Here is a 17944-nt window from a genome sequence, read left to right as displayed (position 1 = left end):
GTCTAAGGAATGTCTTGGTAGTTGGTATTCTCCTATAAAAGCTACTTCAGATTTCTATCGCACTTGAGAAAGAAACTTAAACAAAAGCTGCTACAAAGGGCCATGATTGAGAGTTTATATATATATAGTTCATGGACTCAAAAGTTGTTCAACAAATATTTGACTCACTTCAGAGTAAAGTGGTCCTTCCCCGTGAAATAAAATGCACTAATAAAAGAAAAGGAATTACTACTGGCTGCATTGGATGCTCTGACCTTTTTGAACTACTTTGCAAAGGCTTCCTAGATTGAGCTCTTCCATGTGCTATCTGGGTAACTGAGTTAATTAATTTTGGTCAATAATCTGTGACTCATTCATCAAAGTTGCCCTCCAACCTCCATTATTAATTTTGATTCGTAAGAGAGATTCTTGCATCCTTTTAAGCCCCCTTTATGTTACTTCATCTTTGCTTTAGCTCCTTTGCTTTTTTATCATTATCTTGTACAATCAAAGAGCACTTACATGCCATTGTCTTCCTGCTTCTGAGACCATGAAGATTTAAAGCCCAGACTAGCCCTTCGGGGGCCAATTCCATGAATAAGACTATGGTTATGAGAACTATGCTTATTACTAAGAGCGAGAGGATGCAATCCACTAATCGAGATGTATGATTGGGTTTAGATGATTGAAAGTACGAAATATGCAGATGCCAGGTGCCTTGCTTTGTGAACAAAGAGAATACAATTCAAGTTTGCAACTTGTAGTTTTTAGGTGAGAATGTTTTAACAAAGGTTTGATTCTCCTCAAAATGGGCAAAGATTGTTACATGGTCTTTTCCATACTCCAAGGAAGGAATACTACATATAGCAAGCTACTTTCAAATAGTTGCAGTGCTGGATATATATATATATATATATATATATATATATATATAAAAGTTAAGTGGGTTCTAAATCCTAGTTAAAGCAAGTTCATGTAAGCCAAAAAGTTTACTCCTTTTAATTAATTGATTGGACAACTATGACAATTTTTTCCAAGATAACATACCTTAGTGGGTCAAATTCATGAGCACACACAGGTGCCACCACTTCTTCTCGCTGGAATACTCGTTTTTCTTTTGCCTAATTACCTGTTGCTAGATAGTAGAATCCGATCGTTGTGCTAAATAGTCAGCCTTCTCAATTTTGAGGAGGACTGTTAGCAGCAATAATGTCAACTTCAGATTAGTATTAATTTTATAATTCTTTGCACAGAATTTCTAAAGCTAAACATTATCAATTGATAGGCATTCCAGCAGTTTAAGGCATTCAATTTTATCATGCGATGTTATGAATTTATGAAATTAAACTGGGGCGTCATACAGCATATGTTTCCACTATTTCTCCAAAAATAGTGATGGAGTTACACGCATTTTACCCCAGTAATTTGGTATAAATTTATTTTATCAATTAATCTCCTATAATTATGATGGAAACTAATAAAGTTTCTGTCCGAATTAACGGCGTTAACGTATTAGATTTTCAAAATCAAGTCAGGTGTAAATAACAAGCCTTCTCCTCTAATAGATTATTATCTAATAAAAAATTAGAATATTTTAATAAATTGTAAATATTATGTTAACAGCATCATTAGTTTTGCTTTAGTCCCAAACATAGGAGCTTAAATGTTAAAAGAAAATAAGTACAGAGAGATAAAAAAAAAGTAATTTTATACTGAGGTAAAGGACGGTTTCGGACTCTTCTACTTATTGGGATAAGATCCGAACCCGTAGTAAAACAGGCACGCAGTCGATAAACGTATCCGGAACCCATTAGCTTTTCTATTCTTACCCACCCTTTCCGGTTCCGTCCTTGCTTGACATGCTTTGTCGGGGGATTAGATTGGAGAATTATCATTTGGTGTTTCATTCTAATAATAGGGAGTGGTAGTATCCAGACTTACTCTTCTGGTCTTCTCCAACCATCGGGGAGCCCTTGCCTTCGCCTACCTCTGTGTTCTTCGTCTTCGATCCGTAGAAATGTCTCTGCTCTTGAGAAGGATCTCGAGGGCTGCCACCGTCGGAATCGCCCATGGATTCGGGGAGCAGACGAAATGGAATCAGGGCCGTCGGATTCCATTTGGAGCCGCGGCTGCAATCTCCGGTGGAGTCGCCTTCTACTTCTACGGCTTCTCTTCTCCCACCATGGTAATTTTGGTGGCACTAACCGCATTGTGTTGTGAAGGAAGTCGTGCTACGTGATCTGGGTCAACGTTGGTTTTGCTTACTCTTGATTATTTTGATGGGAAATGTCAAAATTTAGACTCAGTTTTAGCTAGTGATTGCGATATTCTGATGCTATATTAGTTCATATTTCTTTTCTCGATGAGTAAAGGGGATAGCTATTTCCGACATCTGAATTAACTTTATACTTTTGCATGTGTCTTCTTTATTTGATGATAACATGATTTTTGCGTAGCTAGTGTGGCAGTGCTTATTCCTTTGTTGGGTGCTAATAGACAATAAAATTTTCTTCCTATGGTTAACTAATTGAACATGAACTTAATTGCTGTTATATATTATATCCAGGCACATCTTGACGAAAAAGGTGAACAAGCTGCTGGTAAAGTAGGTGAGTTGTTATTCTACTGGAACAAGTTAATGTGATTTAACATCTCTAGTTCACTTCATGTGATGCAGAACTCTGGAGAGTTTCTGGTATATAAAATGGAAAAATGATATCTTTTGATGTCGTCAATTAAAAATGCGTGTCAATTTATTCTCATATTTATATACAGTTGTCAGTGAATGTTGCTTCTAGTTTTTACATTAAGTTTCTGATGCTATCACTTTCAAATGTTACAAGCTCTATCAATATCTGCTATCCATCAAATTGATATTCCCAATTGTTCTTAAACTCTCTTGTCCTGCATTGATTTCCCTGACCCTCCAAAACCACTTTCAGATACAGCAGGCAGTGGGATGTTCTTGACCCTTCTCTAATACATTTTTTCCTGCTCTGTGCTTCAGTATACAGCTGATGTTTGTCTGTTAATTTTCCAGCACTTGATCCTGAAAAGTGGTTACAGTTCAAGCTTCAAGAAACTGCTAGGGTCAGTCATAACACTCAGTTATTCAGGTACCTTAGTTTGTGCTTACTACCCTCTGTTTTTACATTGTTGGATACCTTTGGAGGATGAGGTTTTGTTATGTTCATAATAATAGTGTTGTACAAATGTGCAGCCTTAAATATTTTCACTACACATTTTTTACATCAACATGTTTATATCATCACCATTGAAGTTTGTATTATTGAACACTTATGGAGTTATTATATATCTGGCAGGTTTTCTTTTGATCCTGCTGTCAAGTTGGGGCTTGATGTTGCTTCTTGCATCCTTACAAGGTATCCTCCTTTCCATGAATCACCTTCTATATCTCTTTCATCTCTCTCTTTCTAAGAAGAAGATTGTATTTGGCATTCATTACTTGCCATGACAATGCTTCATGTATCTACTAGAGTCATCTGGCGGTCATAATTCACTCATGGTCTTCACCTTCTGATGGTTGATGAATATTTACTATCCAATGAAATATTTTAGTTCATTGCCCTGACATGTAAGGGAGGTAATGTGATTGCTATCCAGGTCTTGGATAAGTTCCCTTGGAATAGCATTTGGGTATCCTATTTTTTCACTCCTGGTGTTTGATTATTTAAATATGATGTTATGGAAATTTATTTGTCATCAATTTGCTCTGTTTCTATTTCCAGTTCTTTTGTGCTGTATTTCTTAACTATCTTAAAGTATCTATAACATTGCAGGGCTCCAATTGGAGAGGAATCAGAAGGAAGAAGAAAATATGTCATTCGGCCGTAAGTCCTTATTTTACATTTACAATTAGCATGGTTCAGGACCAGCTACCTTTTAATAGTGTATATTAGGTGAATATGATTATCTTTGGCATAATCATTGTCATATATTCAAGTCTTCTTGTAATTAAATGGGACTGGCCTGTCTATCTTTTCTTTTGGATCAATGGGCTAACACTAAAACAGTGGAAATGAATAATTTCTGTTAAGAATAAGTTTCTACAATATGAAACATCATGATGGCAGAAAAATATTTGGAAATATACATAGAAAGTACATAATGGAAATTTGCAACCACCACATAAATGGTGAATTTTTTTGTCCAGACGCTAACAATATAGATAAAATGCACAATAGGTGACTTAGTAAGAAGTAATAAGTCTTCTTGATGGTGATATGCTGAGACTGTTCTGGATAGTCTCTTGTTAGGCAAAGTGGCTAATGTGGTGAGATGCTCCTTTTTCTTTTCTTTTTTTGCTCCCATCCTCACATGATATAGCTGCATGTTGCTCTTTGAACATTGATTTATTCAAGAAAGTGTAATATGATTAAGATTCTCTGAAGTACAAAATCTCTTACCCTAAATGTGCTATACTGTTTTATCTATAAAGTCTCATTGATTGGGATAATTTACAGGTACACACCAATATCTGATCCGGATTCAAAAGGTTACTTTGACTTACTGATTAAGGTGATGATGCTATCCTTCTATGCTGCTCTAGTCAACTTCGACCTAATTATATGAAGACTTTTCTTCTTCCCTCATTGTGTGTACAGAAGTTGTCTAACTAATCAGCACATTCGACAAAGATAAACTTCAATAGTTGATAATTTTTCAGCAGGTTAATAGTTTCTGTTCTTTTTTACAAACATCGGACTTTTTTTATTGCTTATTGTGCTTCTCTGTGCAGGTTTATCCTGATGGAAAAATGAGCCAGCATTTTACAACTCTAAAGCCTGGCGATATTGTTGAAGTTAAAGGGTAAATAATTATATTAAAATAGAGATACCACCAAATGTTTTTCCTTTTCTGTTTGCCATGACTGAACACTTTTTTATTTTTTCTGGTATTGCTAGGCCAATAGAGAAGCTCAAATATAGCTCAAATATGAAAAGGAAAATAGGCATGGTAAGACTGAATGAAGTTTATGAAGTCTTTTATGAGGACTAACTTGCAAGTGTTCAGCACTTTTGGTGCTATGCATTTTTTACTCTGTTTTGTGCCCCTTTCTGTGCAAATTCTCTCTCCCCATTGTTAAGGGTTTCTAGAAAGGACCACCCGATAACAAAGGCAGCCAATGAGCCAAATGAGTTTTTCCCTCAAACTCCACAATATTAAACTAAAAAGACAAAAAAAGAGATGGTATTAAAAATGTGCCAGCACACCCTCAAGTTTTCTGAAGTGCAGTGCTGGTTTAATTAATCAGCCACTATATATGTCATTATGTTCTTCTCAATAAGGTGATATATCTAAATACTTGAAATGCTGCTATGCTCTCTTCCAGGCAGTTTAACTTTATATCTGTTTCTTCTTCTTTGAAGTTATGAAATTGTTTCTCTGTCTGAATATTAAAAATTAAAAGATCAAATACTGTTGTGCTTACTGTTATGATGTGAAGTTATTACTCTCTGCACAATGTTAGAAGTAAAAAGTTAAAAAAGCTTTATTTTGTAGTAGAAACACAATCAAATGTTACTGTAGTGAAAAGATTTTGTGGTGTTTTAATTAAATTTCAAGCCTATGGAATATTGGAAATTTTGACTACCAATATTCACTGACAGCAAGTACTACATTATAGTCAATACTAATCAGAAATTTGTTGTGATGCCAAGGAAGATCTTAGAAAGATCTAGGGAGGCCAATATCTACACAAAGTTCTCATGGATCAACAGTAACATATCTAATTGGTTCTACTGCTATGGATCTGGCCCAATGATGATGATTATGAGATAGAACACAGGAATTCCTCTTGACAGGCCCTGTTAGGAGAACAGCCATGGCTACATATTGCAGCATATATATCAGGATTGCATGAGCAACAAATAAATAGGAAACCTTAAGTATATTTTAGTTTTATGCAAACTCGACATATAAATCATAAATGCAAATAAAAGGAAGAAGCATTGACATGTAGAGGATCACAGTCTGTATATCGCATTGATCTTTCATACTCATATACTTGTCATTCAATGTTCAGTTAGGTGGTAGTGATTCTAAATATAGGAATTATGATAATGTGGAAAGACAATATAAATTTAACACCGTCATCTGACTGATTATGCTTATTTCATCTTTTAGATTGCAGGGGGCACAGGTATCACACCAATGCTACAGGTTATCAAGGCTGTTTTAAAGAATCCTGATGACAAAACTCAGGTGCACTATCCATTTTCATACTTTAATATTGAGTTTCTAGGCGACTTGTGATTTAGTGGCTCAACACCTTCGACTCTTTTAAGGTTAACATGAAATATACAATAGGTAGAGCAACTAGAAAATTGAATTCACCAGAGAAAATCTCTGAACATTGGTGATAGTGATTCTAAAACTCAGGTGCACTATCCTTCAACTACTGTTGTAGTTGAAGGTGCATTCAGTGTATTAATTTAGCTTTATCCAGGAAAAAGAGATTGAGAAGATTTTTAACTACTTTCTGAAATGTTATATTGAGAAAAGATATGACAAGAGAGGAACTTTGTCATCATGTCAGAATTTCCTGACAGCTTCTTATGCCTCTAGTAAGTTTACTGCAAATTAAATGGAAAAAAAGAGACTAAACATCTGGAAGCTAAGACATTCAATTCTTTGTTGGTGAGAAAGAAAAAAAAAAACTGGATCTTGTGTTTTATTTTGATAAATTTCTCATATTGACTCCTTGATATGTTAATTTAGGTTTCCTTGCTGTATGCAAATGTATCACCAGATGATATCTTGCTAAAAGGAGAACTGGACAGACTCTCAGCTAGCTATCCAAATTTTAAGGTTGTAAATATGTCATCTTATAGTACAAGTTCTTTTTTTCCTGGAATGATTATTATGTGCAATTTCTGACTTCTACTGCTAAAACAATTGCAGGTGTTCTATACTGTAGATAAGCCATCTAAGAACTGGAGAGGTGGTGTCGGACATATATCAAAGGACATAATCTTGAAAGGGTTGCCAGGCCCTACGGAAGATTCTCTCATACTGGTGAGTTCTACAAACTTCAGTTACATGTAGAAACTCTTCATGTAGGCATGTATTATGTTGGTCTAAAGCGATGCAGTGAATTCATTCAAGTATAATATGTTCTGAAAGGGAGTGAGAGATCAAAATTGTCATAGGGGTCAGTAGTAATGAAGGACACAGTAGCAGTTGATGTGACAGAGAACCTTATTAGGATGCAAATGGAGTAATGAAATGAGTTATATTGAAAAAAAACTGCTTGGTTGCTGTTTTATTTTTTACTGTTTTCAAGCATTTGAAAAAATGACGTGATATATATAAAGACAAACTTTAAAGCTGGCAACATTTACATCAGATGTGCTAGTCAGCCGAAAAATGACAGAGGGAAGACATAACTGAGCTATATCCGTAATTTCAATTGACCAACCTACCTTCATCCAACTTCTTTTGGTAAACAATAGCAATCTTGCAGAAGCTTTGATTGCAACTTTGAAGCTCGTGAGTTTGAGAAACATAGAAAGTAGAGTATCTCCTTTTTATTCAAGGTCAGTTATTGATCAGTGGTAACTAATATTGATGGCCTGCTTTGGCTATATCCTCTCAGGTATGTGGTCCCCCAGGAATGATGAAGCACGTATCAGGAGACAAGGCAAATAGATCGCAAGGCGAGGTATCCAAATTTTATTGCTTTTAATTTCTTTTCTTTATTTCATTGTATTGGAAAAATTATCCATGAATAAGTAAAGGAAGTAAAGAAAAGTTATTGGGGAAAGATCTGTAACAGTTTGAAGCTTGAAATACACCAAATAACTTCACTAGAAATGTAATATCTAACCTTACCTGATGAGAGGACTGACCAATGCATCTTAATCTTAAAAATTCACTGAAGTTATATACCTTCAATGAGCTTCACAATTATCTACTCGAAGCACTACATATTATTTTCCCTAACCTTTGGTGATTCACAGCTGACTGGGCTACTCAAGGAAGTCGGTTATACGGAAGAGATGGTCTACAAATTCTGAGAAGATGCCATGCAGATAATGTGCTTGGCGTTAATTTTGTGACAGATTTTGAGAAACAATACAAATAACCAAATCTTTGTTACATCCCATGTCTCTATCTGCAAGTTGAACATGGTGGCATTCTAATGAAATTTATGATCTTTGAACAGAAACTTGGTTTCAGTCTGGTGAAATTATCAGCATTTGTATTCTTTCGTTGTACTTTTACCATGTCAAATTCCTACACCCTAAATAACCTTGCACACCATTTTCACTATTGTAAAAGAAAAGAAAAGAGTTCTTTTTACATAATTGCCATTAGAAAACTTCAAAATACAATTAACTACCATTGCAATTATTTTAATGTTATAATCTCTACTAAATTTTTTCTTGACTATTTTAGTGTTGCCATTATAGTTAGTTTTTAATAGAGTATTTATAATAGATTGTTGTTAAAGTTAACAAATACATATAAATAATTTTACAAGAAGAAAATTTATCTTATAGTATGATATTGGGTAAAGTATTGGATGTCTTTTGAACTATTTCAAATAATTTATATAAGGATAAGATATTTGTAAATATAATTTAGGTTTTAATCATGATTAATTAAATTTTAAGTTAAGAGTACAAAGATTTCAGTTGCAATTATATTATTTTAAAAAATATGGTGGTAATTATGATAATTTTGGTGGCAATTATGTACGAAGAACTCTCATTCATACTACCTTGTGGGCCGGCTAGCTCGGCCCAAAAGGTCCGTTAATACGGGTCGGTGTCGGGTTCCAATCCGATCCGCATGCACTAATATCAGTTCCTTCGAAACTATCCCCATGCATTTCACCGCCTCAGGATATTATTCCCCTCTCCTCCTCACTCGCCATGGCGGCTTCGACTTCTCTCTCACTTTTCTCTAGGGTTTTCCCATCTCATTCGATTCCCCATCGCGGAATTGGCTTCAGTGCTCAACTCTTCGTGGGCGCCTCGAGAACCTCTGCGGTGTTGCTCCGGTCTCGTCCTCCTCGCTCCTCTGCCGTCGTCTTCTCCCGTCGGAGGAAGAATAGCTCGAATGCACCGAGAAAGGAGTCTCCATCCAAGCTTAAGGTGAAAATAAAAGAATTCCTTCCTTTGGTTTGATTCCTGTGGTGAAATCTTTTGCATTTAGCTCCCGGAAACCAAAATTAATTGAAGAAGCTCACTTGCATTAATTTAGTGAATTAGAATCTTAAGAATAGGGTGGACATAGTAAGATATCTTCAAATGTCCATTAAGATAAAACTGGGGTAGGGCATAGAACTGAGATGGCCCCTATATTTTATAGTTCACTGCTGTCTTCAATTGATGGAACTGCAAATTTAAAAATTACTTAAAGAGGCGCAAAATTGTTACTTTCCTTTTCCTTTTTTTATTTATTCAACTCTGTTTGATTTTAATTCATCTTCCAGTTTTAAGTATTTCTGTTTAATTTGATTGGTGAAGAATTTTTTCCCTTTGATATGTATTTTTTTTTTTTTCACCTAAGATCATCACCTTTTTCGTTCTATCAGACAACAGTGCAAGATGATGAGGAGGTGGATGATGATATAGATGAGGATGCTTTTGAAGCACTTTTTAGCCAACTTGAAGAAGATTTGAAAAATGACAACTCACCCTACGACGGTTCTGATGATGAGATAACTGAAGAAGATCTGGCTATGCTCGAGCAGGAATTGATGGAAGCACTTGGGGATGGGGACTATGATGAATCTGCTGGGGATGCACTCTCTGGGGACAGTGACACTTCGGACCTTAATGAAGAAACTGAGGAAATCAGATCACCAAATCTAAAGAATTGGCAAGTTCGTAGATTGGCTCGTGCATTGAAGATCGGCAAGCGTAAAACTAGTGTAAATTCTGAAATCTTCTTGGACTTGCTTTAAGTTATACTTTTAGAGGCTTATTTGTATTTTGAAATTCTAGTTTTCTCCACCTTAAGGTCGTTTACGGCTCCTGAGAATACTGAATGGGGACGTGCTCTCTTTTTCTTTTCCCTTTTTTTATTTCTAGTAATTGGTGAATTAAACCTTGAAGCATAATGAGACAATCTATTTTTTATGAGATTATTCCATGATGTGCTGCTTGGCAGATAAAAAGTCTTGCAGCAGAGCTCGGGCTGGACAGGGCTCTGGTCCTTGAAGTGCTCCGCGATCCACCTCCAAGTCTTCTCCTAATGTCTGCTTCTTTACCGGATGAAGTTGCACAAATGCCTTCTGAAGAATCTGAACCTGATAGCATGCCATTGGAATCTCCGACTAGTGCTGATGAGGCCGATGTTACAGAAAAGGAGACACAGGTAAAAGTTCCTGTTCATGCCAGGCAAACAAGATGGTCTGCACAAAAGAGATTGAAGAAAGTGCATATCGAGACACTTGAGAGAGTTTACTCCCGAACAAAACGTCCCACAGTGAGTGAAGTTTCCCTTTTCTGTGTATCAAAAATATCTCTCAAGTTCTAACTTCTAAGAGTAAGAATTGGTGATTAGTTGCACATGCAACGGCATTTAGGAATGTTCATAGGCATTTCAGCTGTTAGCCTTCACAGTGAAAATGTTTTAGATAATTATCATATGTTTCTTCATTCCGGTAACTCAAGGATCATATGCACATTGCTTCTTTTTGTATAAGAACTTGTGGATATATGCATCTGTCGGTTTTGTTGATTTGTTGGATATTATGAGTTGTATCATCTGTTTTGTTCCATTGTAGACTTCTTATTACATTCTACTTTGCATTCCATGCAGAATGCAATGATTAGCAGTATAGTGCAAGTGACTAATCTTCCACGGAAGAGGGTGGTGAAGTGGTTTGAGGACAAGAGACTCGAGGGCGGGGTACCAGACCACCGTGTTCCCTTTAGGCGATCTACGCCTGAGACAATCTCCACAAGTTAATTGGAGCTCTGGATGATCCAATCTGTTGTAATCTTCCACTTGGAGATATGTTTCACAGGATACAGTAATGTGCTAAGGAATTCCAAAATTTACAAAGCAAGCACTGTGCTGTAAAACTAGAACTGTTGGTATATGCCTACTTCAGATGCAGTTCCTGATTTGTCACCTTAAGACTTTTTAGAGGCCTGGCTCATGTAGACCGGCTTCTTGACAACCTTTTGCTGCTACTACTACTTGTAAAAGGCTAAGGTGGAATTCATGTTTATAGCTTTTCCTCGTCTATTTATCTTAGAATTTTGTAGCAAGCTGTATTAGAAAATTAAACCTGAATATTTTGAGGCCACTTGTAGTTGATCATAAGATTTGCCTCTCTTCATCTGGTTCAGTGTCGGAATCTGTATAACAGGACTTTGGAGCACTCTAGGCAAGAAGATTTGGTCTGAAGGGAAACAAGAGTGAGGAGGATTTATTCAGATTATGTAATGATATCGAATGACTAAATGGTCGAGCAAGGCATCTGATACAGACATTCTTTGTATGTAATAGTTTTGTTGATTGTAAATGTGGACGTATTTTGATGCTCACTATTGTTGGGATTCTTTTTGATAACTAGTGCCTATGAATTAATCTGTGTGGATGAAACTTGTGTTACAGCTAATACAATGCATTTGTTACTTCAGTTCTCCCCTGTATTGAATGCTCAGATGCTCTCTGGCTGATATATATCTCGTTTTCTAATTACGAAAGTAAAATTATGTAAGCAGGTTAATAGGCAAGGTCTTTTCTTATACAATAAATCGTTAGGATCAATGTCTATTTGTAAAGTAACCTTAACCAGAGAATAGCGACAAGGTAACAGTCCAGGGAGTCACACTTATATTAAAGGAAAAATACAAGATTGGTTAAAGAAATCGAGTATAGTTTACTATATAATGTCGGCGACCACCTCTTGTTACACCTCTCTATTCCTGCCACCATCATTTGAATGTTCTCTTCTCCGTTATCTTTCATCACTCCCCTATCTTCTATATAAGGGGACTGGACAACAAACATTAGGTACTCAAGTTATTGTTACTCTTTTCTAGCCTCAGAATTTTACCAGAAATATTTAGAGAGAGAGAGAGAGAGAGATGGCTGGACTGCAGAGATCTGCACTAACCTTCAGAAGATCTGGCTCGTCTGGTATTGTTTGGGATGAAAGGTTCCTCTCTGAGGGCCTTAACCAGACCGAGGAGGATGGAGAAGAAGGCACAGAAGCTAGAGAGATGCGACACTCGCAAAGCGTCGGATCAATCGGGATGATGAAACGTAGCAGTTGCGACGACGGCAAGAAGACGTTTCGCTCCGATGAGCGGCGTGGCGACGTCGGTAAGCAGGCTTTCCGCGCCATTCTTGTTCCACCAGCAGCAGACCCACCTTCTCCTAAGGTTTCTGGCTTCAATCTCTGTGGATTTTTCAAGAGTCCTACAACTGCTAACCGTTCGAAGAGTAGAAGGCATTAGCTCAGCTGTGCAATGACTTGCAAATGGTGAGGATGGCATCGAATCTCAGATCATATTACCTTGCAGTTTGAGGTCAATACTATATATGTACTTCGTGTTTATCTTTTAATTACCTTGTAATTATATATAACTATTGCTGAGTGGCATCATGATATCATTTCAGGTAGATATCTACCCATTGAAACTGAAATAAAAAAGAAGCGATTTCTCCCACTGTGACCGTCATGGTTTCTTCTGGGATTGCAACTCTTTTACCTAAATAATCCGAAGAAAACGTGAGAATCCCTCAGCAATGCTCGTAAAAGTTACCAGTTTGCAAACTGCAACCCATGGTCTCAGTTAACAAAAACGCCATGCCCACAGGCCACAAACACTTGATAAATGTTCTAAATAAAAATAAAAATATGGCACCATTTTGTACATTGATTGTGACGATGGTGAGGTGGAGAACGAGTGAAACTAACAAGGATATATAATAAGATTCCCTCATCATTCAGTTAATTGATAATGACTTCGATAACTAATAAATTTATTGCAACTATCTTTTAGGCCTTTGATAAGCATACTCTTTTTTGTTATAATTAACCTAATTAATTTCAACCACATGTTAGTTAGCTAAACCCTTGGAGGGAGATCCAGGTTCGTACAAATTTATCTTCACGTCAATCATCGTATGGGAATGTATATTTTGCGGGTTCCACTAACATAGGATCTTATACTTCCTCTATTAGCCCTTTTCCATCTTATTGATTCACAAATATGGGAATAAACCTCGTATTTAAGATCCAATACCATGTAAGATAAATATCAAATATCTCACATCTCTTGTCGTTTTTTTTATTTTAACTTCGCCCGTATATATTGAAGATTTAATCCTCCTTCCTACGGTCCACAGTGAGCATGAACTAGAATCGTTTCATCTTTACGTGATTGGCACCGAGATCTATCGGCAATTTCGTTTACTCGCAGAATAAGATCAATAATATTATAATTATTTTAAAATTTTATACTAATATAAATTATTCTAGTATTTAATTATATATTAGCATGTTATATAATAATTATATTTGATGTAGCGTAAAATTAGTAAAATGGTTTGTCGAGTGATTAAAATAAATTTTATAATGGATGTGTGAAGAGAAAAGAGATAGTGATTGAAATAATAGTTAATTGAAGTGATGTCTTTTTAAAGGTAAAATAATATATGAAATATTAGATGGAAGATAATAGAGAAGTAAGTATTATAATATTAGTATATGATCAAGTGATTGTTTTACTTGTTATACCAGCATAAGCATATTCTTATTCTAATAATGAACACAATAATTATAATATAAAGGACTTAAAATTCTGTATAATCTAAAAATGGTGAAGGTAGTTTGATAGTTTATTGGTGATAATAGACAATTTTTGTATATAATTCTATCAGGAGAAGAGAGGCATGTCCCATGTCATGTTCATGTCACGTCATGGCTTCTAATACTCATCTTATCCTTTCTCAGATTGCAAACTGGATCTGGAGAATAATTTGGCCACGTGGCCTTTCAGGTTGCCCACACATGCTGCTCATCTCCTGGGAAACAAGGTATGGTGAGCAGTGGGCTTTGTCACTTGTTTAACCTCATGGGCTTTTTACTCACATCAACTTGAGCTACTCTTGGGTTAAAAGAGATTATTTACCCTCTCTTTTTTTTGTTGAGAAAATTATAAATAACTCCGATAAGTAAATCTGTAGATCCTCATATTTAATAAATAAAAACATATATATAAGAACACACTACTCTAAATAAACATTTGAGATTGAACAATGGTTTCTGTGTTTGGATCATATTTTTCATTAAAAATCGGTGTTTTAGTTCATCTACAGAGCTGTTTTAGGAGCTTAATTTTATACTTGAGCTATTTTAAAGGAGGAGGAGGGGGGAAGCAACAAGATAAGGAATGGGGGAAATAAACTAAAATTGATTCAGTACTTGGTTTCACTCTGCAATTGTGCTTGACCACATTGGCAATGGTGGCTTTCAATGACAAATCCTGACATTTTTATTGCTACAGGAGGAATATATAAACATATCTGACCAACTTCTTGCCGGCAATGCATGTGCTCTGCCTCGCTTGTTGCAATGACTCAAAACTTAATCAATTGCCACTGTGTTAATGAGAAGAATAGGAGTTACTAGTATCAAATATATGAGCAATTTATATGGGCCTAAATTATGAATTATATGTAATTTTTTTAAAAATCAATTTAGGATTTTTAGAGGAAGTTTTGGGTGGATTCATGGTGACAATAGTAATGGCAGATCTCAGAACTATGCTCACCTTTTTTATTATGAAGTGCAAGGGACCCATGAGGCTATTTTCTGGGCCACTATTTATTATTCCTTCCTCATGATCAGCAACAGGAAAGAGACAATTAACCACCCTTCTAATGGGACCTTCTAAAGTTTCTTATTAACCCTTCTAAATTTTACATTAAGGTGTATAACCTTCAAAACCTATAATTTTTATCTAACCTCCTAAGGTTACTTTTTGACATTTAAAAATATAAACTTAACAAAAAGAAAAACCTTTATTTTTTCGTAAGCCTATTTAAACTCTCTCATCTTTTATTTCGAAGAGCATATAAACACATGAGAGCAAAACTGGAGACATTTTTTTTCCGAGGTGGGCCAAATTGCATATCCAATATATAATTTTAAATAATATAAAGTTAAAATTTTAACTGAAAAAATAACACTTATCCTTTAAAAAGTATTAAAGGGGAGAGTTATTTTATATGTGGTTCGCCTATACATCTCTAATGGTTAAACATATGATATTATAAGAGGTTATAAAAGCAATAATTTGTGATAGATTTTAGTATATATATATATATATTGTGATTTATATATTAAAGTTGATTGTCCCTAATAAAATGTTTAATGGTTAATAAAATTCTTAATTATTAAGTATTTTTCTAAGTAAAAAAATTTCTCACGCTAAGAAATATAAAACATTATCTAAAGCGTTTCAATAAAAATACTGATAAAATTACTGTTCTATTTAAATAAAACATTGATGTTATCAACTTCTTTAGTACTTGTTACCTACTACTACAGTAAAATAAATATATTTTGGTATTTAAGTTTACGAGTGATCTATTTTGATTTCAACATCTAACTGTAAGAGTTAATGAAATTGAAATTTAAAAGTTGGAACTCTGACCAAGACTCATTCCGCAAATAGTTAAAATACCTGGTTCTACTTGTAAAACCTCACCTACATCGACATCCATATGCGGAAGGTACGAGATACCTTCCCAACCATGAACGCCAAAACAGAGAGTCGTTGATCAACTGCTAATCCTACGGTTTATAACTCTCCACGTCTCCCACGCCTTCACCTTTGGATTCCGTCCACTATTTGTGTCTCCTCCTTGGTCCACGTCGTGCAGTTTACACCCGTCCGATCTTTCCCAATCGGACGGCCATAATCGCGATTCTAAACCCCGAGTCCAAACCCCACTCGGTATATTAGAAACTATTCTATTGAAAAAAAAAGTCTCCAATTTCTTCGATTCGTCCCTCTAAACTTTGGTCCGGGAAGAATGCAAGAACAAGCAACGAGCTCGCTTCCTTCCAGCAGCGAGAGATCGTCGAGCTCGGCTCCTCAAACGGAAGTCAAAGAAGGTGATCACGATTCAAAAGATCTCTTCTTTTCGTACAAATTACGCGGATTGATTAATTCTAATGATATTTTTCTTCTTTTGATCTCTACGATTCGTTACGTGGGTTCCGATCTCGGAAAGATGAGATCTTTCCACTTGGGCTCTCTCTCCTTTTGTTTTCCTATTTCTTTCTTAGGGTTTTTCTCATCTCTTTCTATATTCCATAACTCATTAGGTTTCCTTTCTCTATTTTTTCCTTTGTGAGGATTAGCGTTTCTTTTTTTCATGGTTTTTATTGGTTCAGGAATGGAGAGTGACGAAGATATAAGGAGGGTACCGGAATTCCGGCTCGAGTTGGCCGGACCGTCATCCTCCGGGCGGGAGGTCGGTTCGGGAGCCGGACCGGACCAAGCCCAGACTGGGCAGAGGAGGAGGGCAAGGAACCCAGCGGACAAAGAGAACAAGCGGCTCAAAAGGTTGGAATTGCAAACGAAATTTATTTCCATAAGGTTTTGGGAATAATCAAACCTAATGTTATGAGGGGATTACTGTTATATGAATCCATAAGGTTGTTGAGGAATAGAGTGTCGGCCCAGCAAGCAAGGGAGAGGAAGAAGGCTTATCTGACTGATTTGGAGGCAAGAGCCAAGGATTTGGAGAGGAACAACTCGGAGCTGGAGGAGAAGCTCTCCGCGTTGCAGAATGAGAACCAGATGCTTAGACAAGTAGTAACTCTAATTCAGCTCGCCATATACTTTATTCCCCTCGTTGTTTGCTATTATATCTTTGATGCAATGCAATGCAATGCAATGCAATGCAATGCATGCATGATAGGAACAGACATAAATTAAATGCAACATATTTATTACAGGTATTGAGTTGCATCAATTAATATCACGAACACCCAATACCAATTAGATCGATTAAAAGCTTATGGTGTGTTATCTTGCAGATACTGAAGAATACTACTGTAAGCAGGAGAGGAACAAGTAGCAGTGCCAGTGGAGAAGGGCAGTAGGATAATAAGAGAGAATGCTACAGAATTCAAGACCTGGGATATGCATGGATTAACAAGTACTGTCCAAAGTTAAAAAGCAGATCCATATTTGGTTGGCAAGAAGTTGGATTTTCCTCTCTTGGCCAGAGTGGCATTGTGTTTTCCTTTTTATACCTTGAAATTGATTTTGTGAAATCTTATCTCCGTTTTCTGCGTACACTGTAGGCTTGAATTATTCTTCTTATGAGTGAGTATTAGGAAAAACGTCGCCTTATCACTTCCTATATCATCCTTGAAATGGATTGTCAAATCTTATGTCCATATTGGTCGACATGGTAAAGAAAAGGTTGCGAATGAATAACTTCATTAATAGATGATATACAACCAAAAAAAGTTATTACTACAACATAGTAAAGCTGTCGTTTGATCCTTAGATGTATTCGTTAGGATTCTTCAACATGGTAAAGTTATAACTATCTATATGGCTTAATTAATATTTCTTCATAAATATCTACCACCTTTATATTATACTCTCGCTCTAGAACACTTTTAATCGAATAAAGATAGCATTATAAAAAGATTATAAAGAGCGAGCAGTGACAGTAACATGATAAATCTCTTGTGATTAATTTGGTAGATTGATATAAGTCTATAAGGGCAAGTACTTCATAATTCATCTTATTTTGATTTGCAGTGGTTTGGCGATATGGGCAGACGAAATGCCTAGGTGGTCCTATATATATTTGGTTGTTTTGAGCTTGGCATTATATCAACAAAAAAAAAAAAAAATTCATCCCATGCATCACATGAATCATATTAGATCTCATGAGTTCAATGTTTCTGTGGAGAAAGACAAATTCAATGTAGCTC

The 17944-nt window shown here is 35.9% G+C and overlaps 4 protein-coding genes across 6 annotated transcripts; all 4 read left to right on the top strand.

Moving 5' to 3' along the window:
• Nucleotides 1-1831: 1831 nt before the first annotated feature.
• On the top strand, nt 1832-8170 carry LOC140781844 (NADH-cytochrome b5 reductase-like protein). The gene is made up of 13 exons (XM_073128105.1): nt 1832-2164; nt 2546-2588; nt 3020-3095; nt 3303-3362; nt 3780-3830; nt 4464-4518; nt 4739-4809; nt 4905-4956; nt 6127-6204; nt 6721-6810; nt 6904-7017; nt 7598-7663; nt 7962-8170. Exons 1-13 carry the CDS (start codon nt 1997-1999, stop codon nt 8016-8018), a joined length of 981 nt encoding a protein of 326 aa, XP_072984206.1. The 5' UTR covers nt 1832-1996; the 3' UTR covers nt 8019-8170.
• A 594-nt stretch (nt 8171-8764) lies between these two features.
• On the top strand, nt 8765-11510 carry LOC140781843 (protein OVEREXPRESSOR OF CATIONIC PEROXIDASE 3). The gene is made up of 4 exons (XM_073128104.1): nt 8765-9101; nt 9545-9883; nt 10123-10440; nt 10777-11510. The coding sequence occupies exons 1-4, from the start codon at nt 8880-8882 to the stop codon at nt 10924-10926; spliced, it is 1029 nt and encodes a 342-aa protein (XP_072984205.1). The 5' UTR covers nt 8765-8879; the 3' UTR covers nt 10927-11510.
• Nucleotides 11511-12056: 546 nt separating this feature from the next.
• LOC140781375 (MAPK kinase substrate protein At1g80180) lies at nt 12057-12428 on the top strand. The gene has a single exon (XM_073127323.1). It carries the CDS (start codon nt 12057-12059, stop codon nt 12426-12428), a length of 372 nt encoding a protein of 123 aa, XP_072983424.1.
• Nucleotides 12429-15970: 3542 nt separating this feature from the next.
• On the top strand, nt 15971-17291 carry LOC140782175 (transcription factor HY5). Of its 3 annotated transcripts, none has more exons than XM_073128619.1 (4): nt 15971-16099; nt 16382-16553; nt 16646-16802; nt 17030-17291. In XM_073128619.1, the coding sequence occupies exons 1-4, from the start codon at nt 16018-16020 to the stop codon at nt 17093-17095; spliced, it is 477 nt and encodes a 158-aa protein (XP_072984720.1). In that variant the 5' UTR covers nt 15971-16017; the 3' UTR covers nt 17096-17291. The 3 variants fall into 3 exon arrangements, with proteins under 3 accessions (XP_072984720.1, XP_072984719.1, XP_072984718.1); XM_073128618.1 differs by having other exon boundaries at nt 16646-16948; XM_073128617.1 differs by having other exon boundaries at nt 16646-17291.
• Nucleotides 17292-17944: the final 653 nt, after the last annotated feature.

Source organism: Typha latifolia, chromosome 2, assembly GCF_019914945.1.
Source record: "Typha latifolia isolate L0001 chromosome 2, TyphaL0001v2, whole genome shotgun sequence".
In the NCBI taxonomy this organism is placed as follows: domain Eukaryota; kingdom Viridiplantae; phylum Streptophyta; class Magnoliopsida; order Poales; family Typhaceae; genus Typha; species Typha latifolia.
This window is presented reverse-complemented; position numbering and strand designations above follow the sequence as displayed.

Excerpts from the sequence above, each read along its gene's own strand:
- LOC140781844 (XM_073128105.1), top strand. The coding sequence starts at position 1,997 with ATGTCTCTGCTCTTGAGAAGGATCTCGAGGGCTGCCACCGTCGGAATC. Across the intron at positions 3,096-3,302 it reads CATAACACTCAGTTATTCAG|GTTTTCTTTTGATCCTGCTG; the intron begins GTACCTTAGTTT and ends TATATCTGGCAG. Across the intron at positions 6,811-6,903 it reads CTAGCTATCCAAATTTTAAG|GTGTTCTATACTGTAGATAA; the intron begins GTTGTAAATATG and ends AAACAATTGCAG.
- LOC140781843 (XM_073128104.1), top strand. The coding sequence starts at position 8,880 with ATGGCGGCTTCGACTTCTCTCTCACTTTTCTCTAGGGTTTTCCCATCT. Across the intron at positions 9,102-9,544 it reads AGTCTCCATCCAAGCTTAAG|ACAACAGTGCAAGATGATGA; the intron begins GTGAAAATAAAA and ends TCGTTCTATCAG. Across the intron at positions 10,441-10,776 it reads CCCGAACAAAACGTCCCACA|AATGCAATGATTAGCAGTAT; the intron begins GTGAGTGAAGTT and ends CATTCCATGCAG.
- LOC140781375 (XM_073127323.1), top strand. The coding sequence starts at position 12,057 with ATGGCTGGACTGCAGAGATCTGCACTAACCTTCAGAAGATCTGGCTCG.
- LOC140782175 (XM_073128618.1), top strand. The coding sequence starts at position 16,018 with ATGCAAGAACAAGCAACGAGCTCGCTTCCTTCCAGCAGCGAGAGATCG. Across the intron at positions 16,100-16,381 it reads TCAAACGGAAGTCAAAGAAG|GAATGGAGAGTGACGAAGAT; the intron begins GTGATCACGATT and ends TTATTGGTTCAG. Across the intron at positions 16,554-16,645 it reads GAGAACAAGCGGCTCAAAAG|GTTGTTGAGGAATAGAGTGT; the intron begins GTTGGAATTGCA and ends TGAATCCATAAG.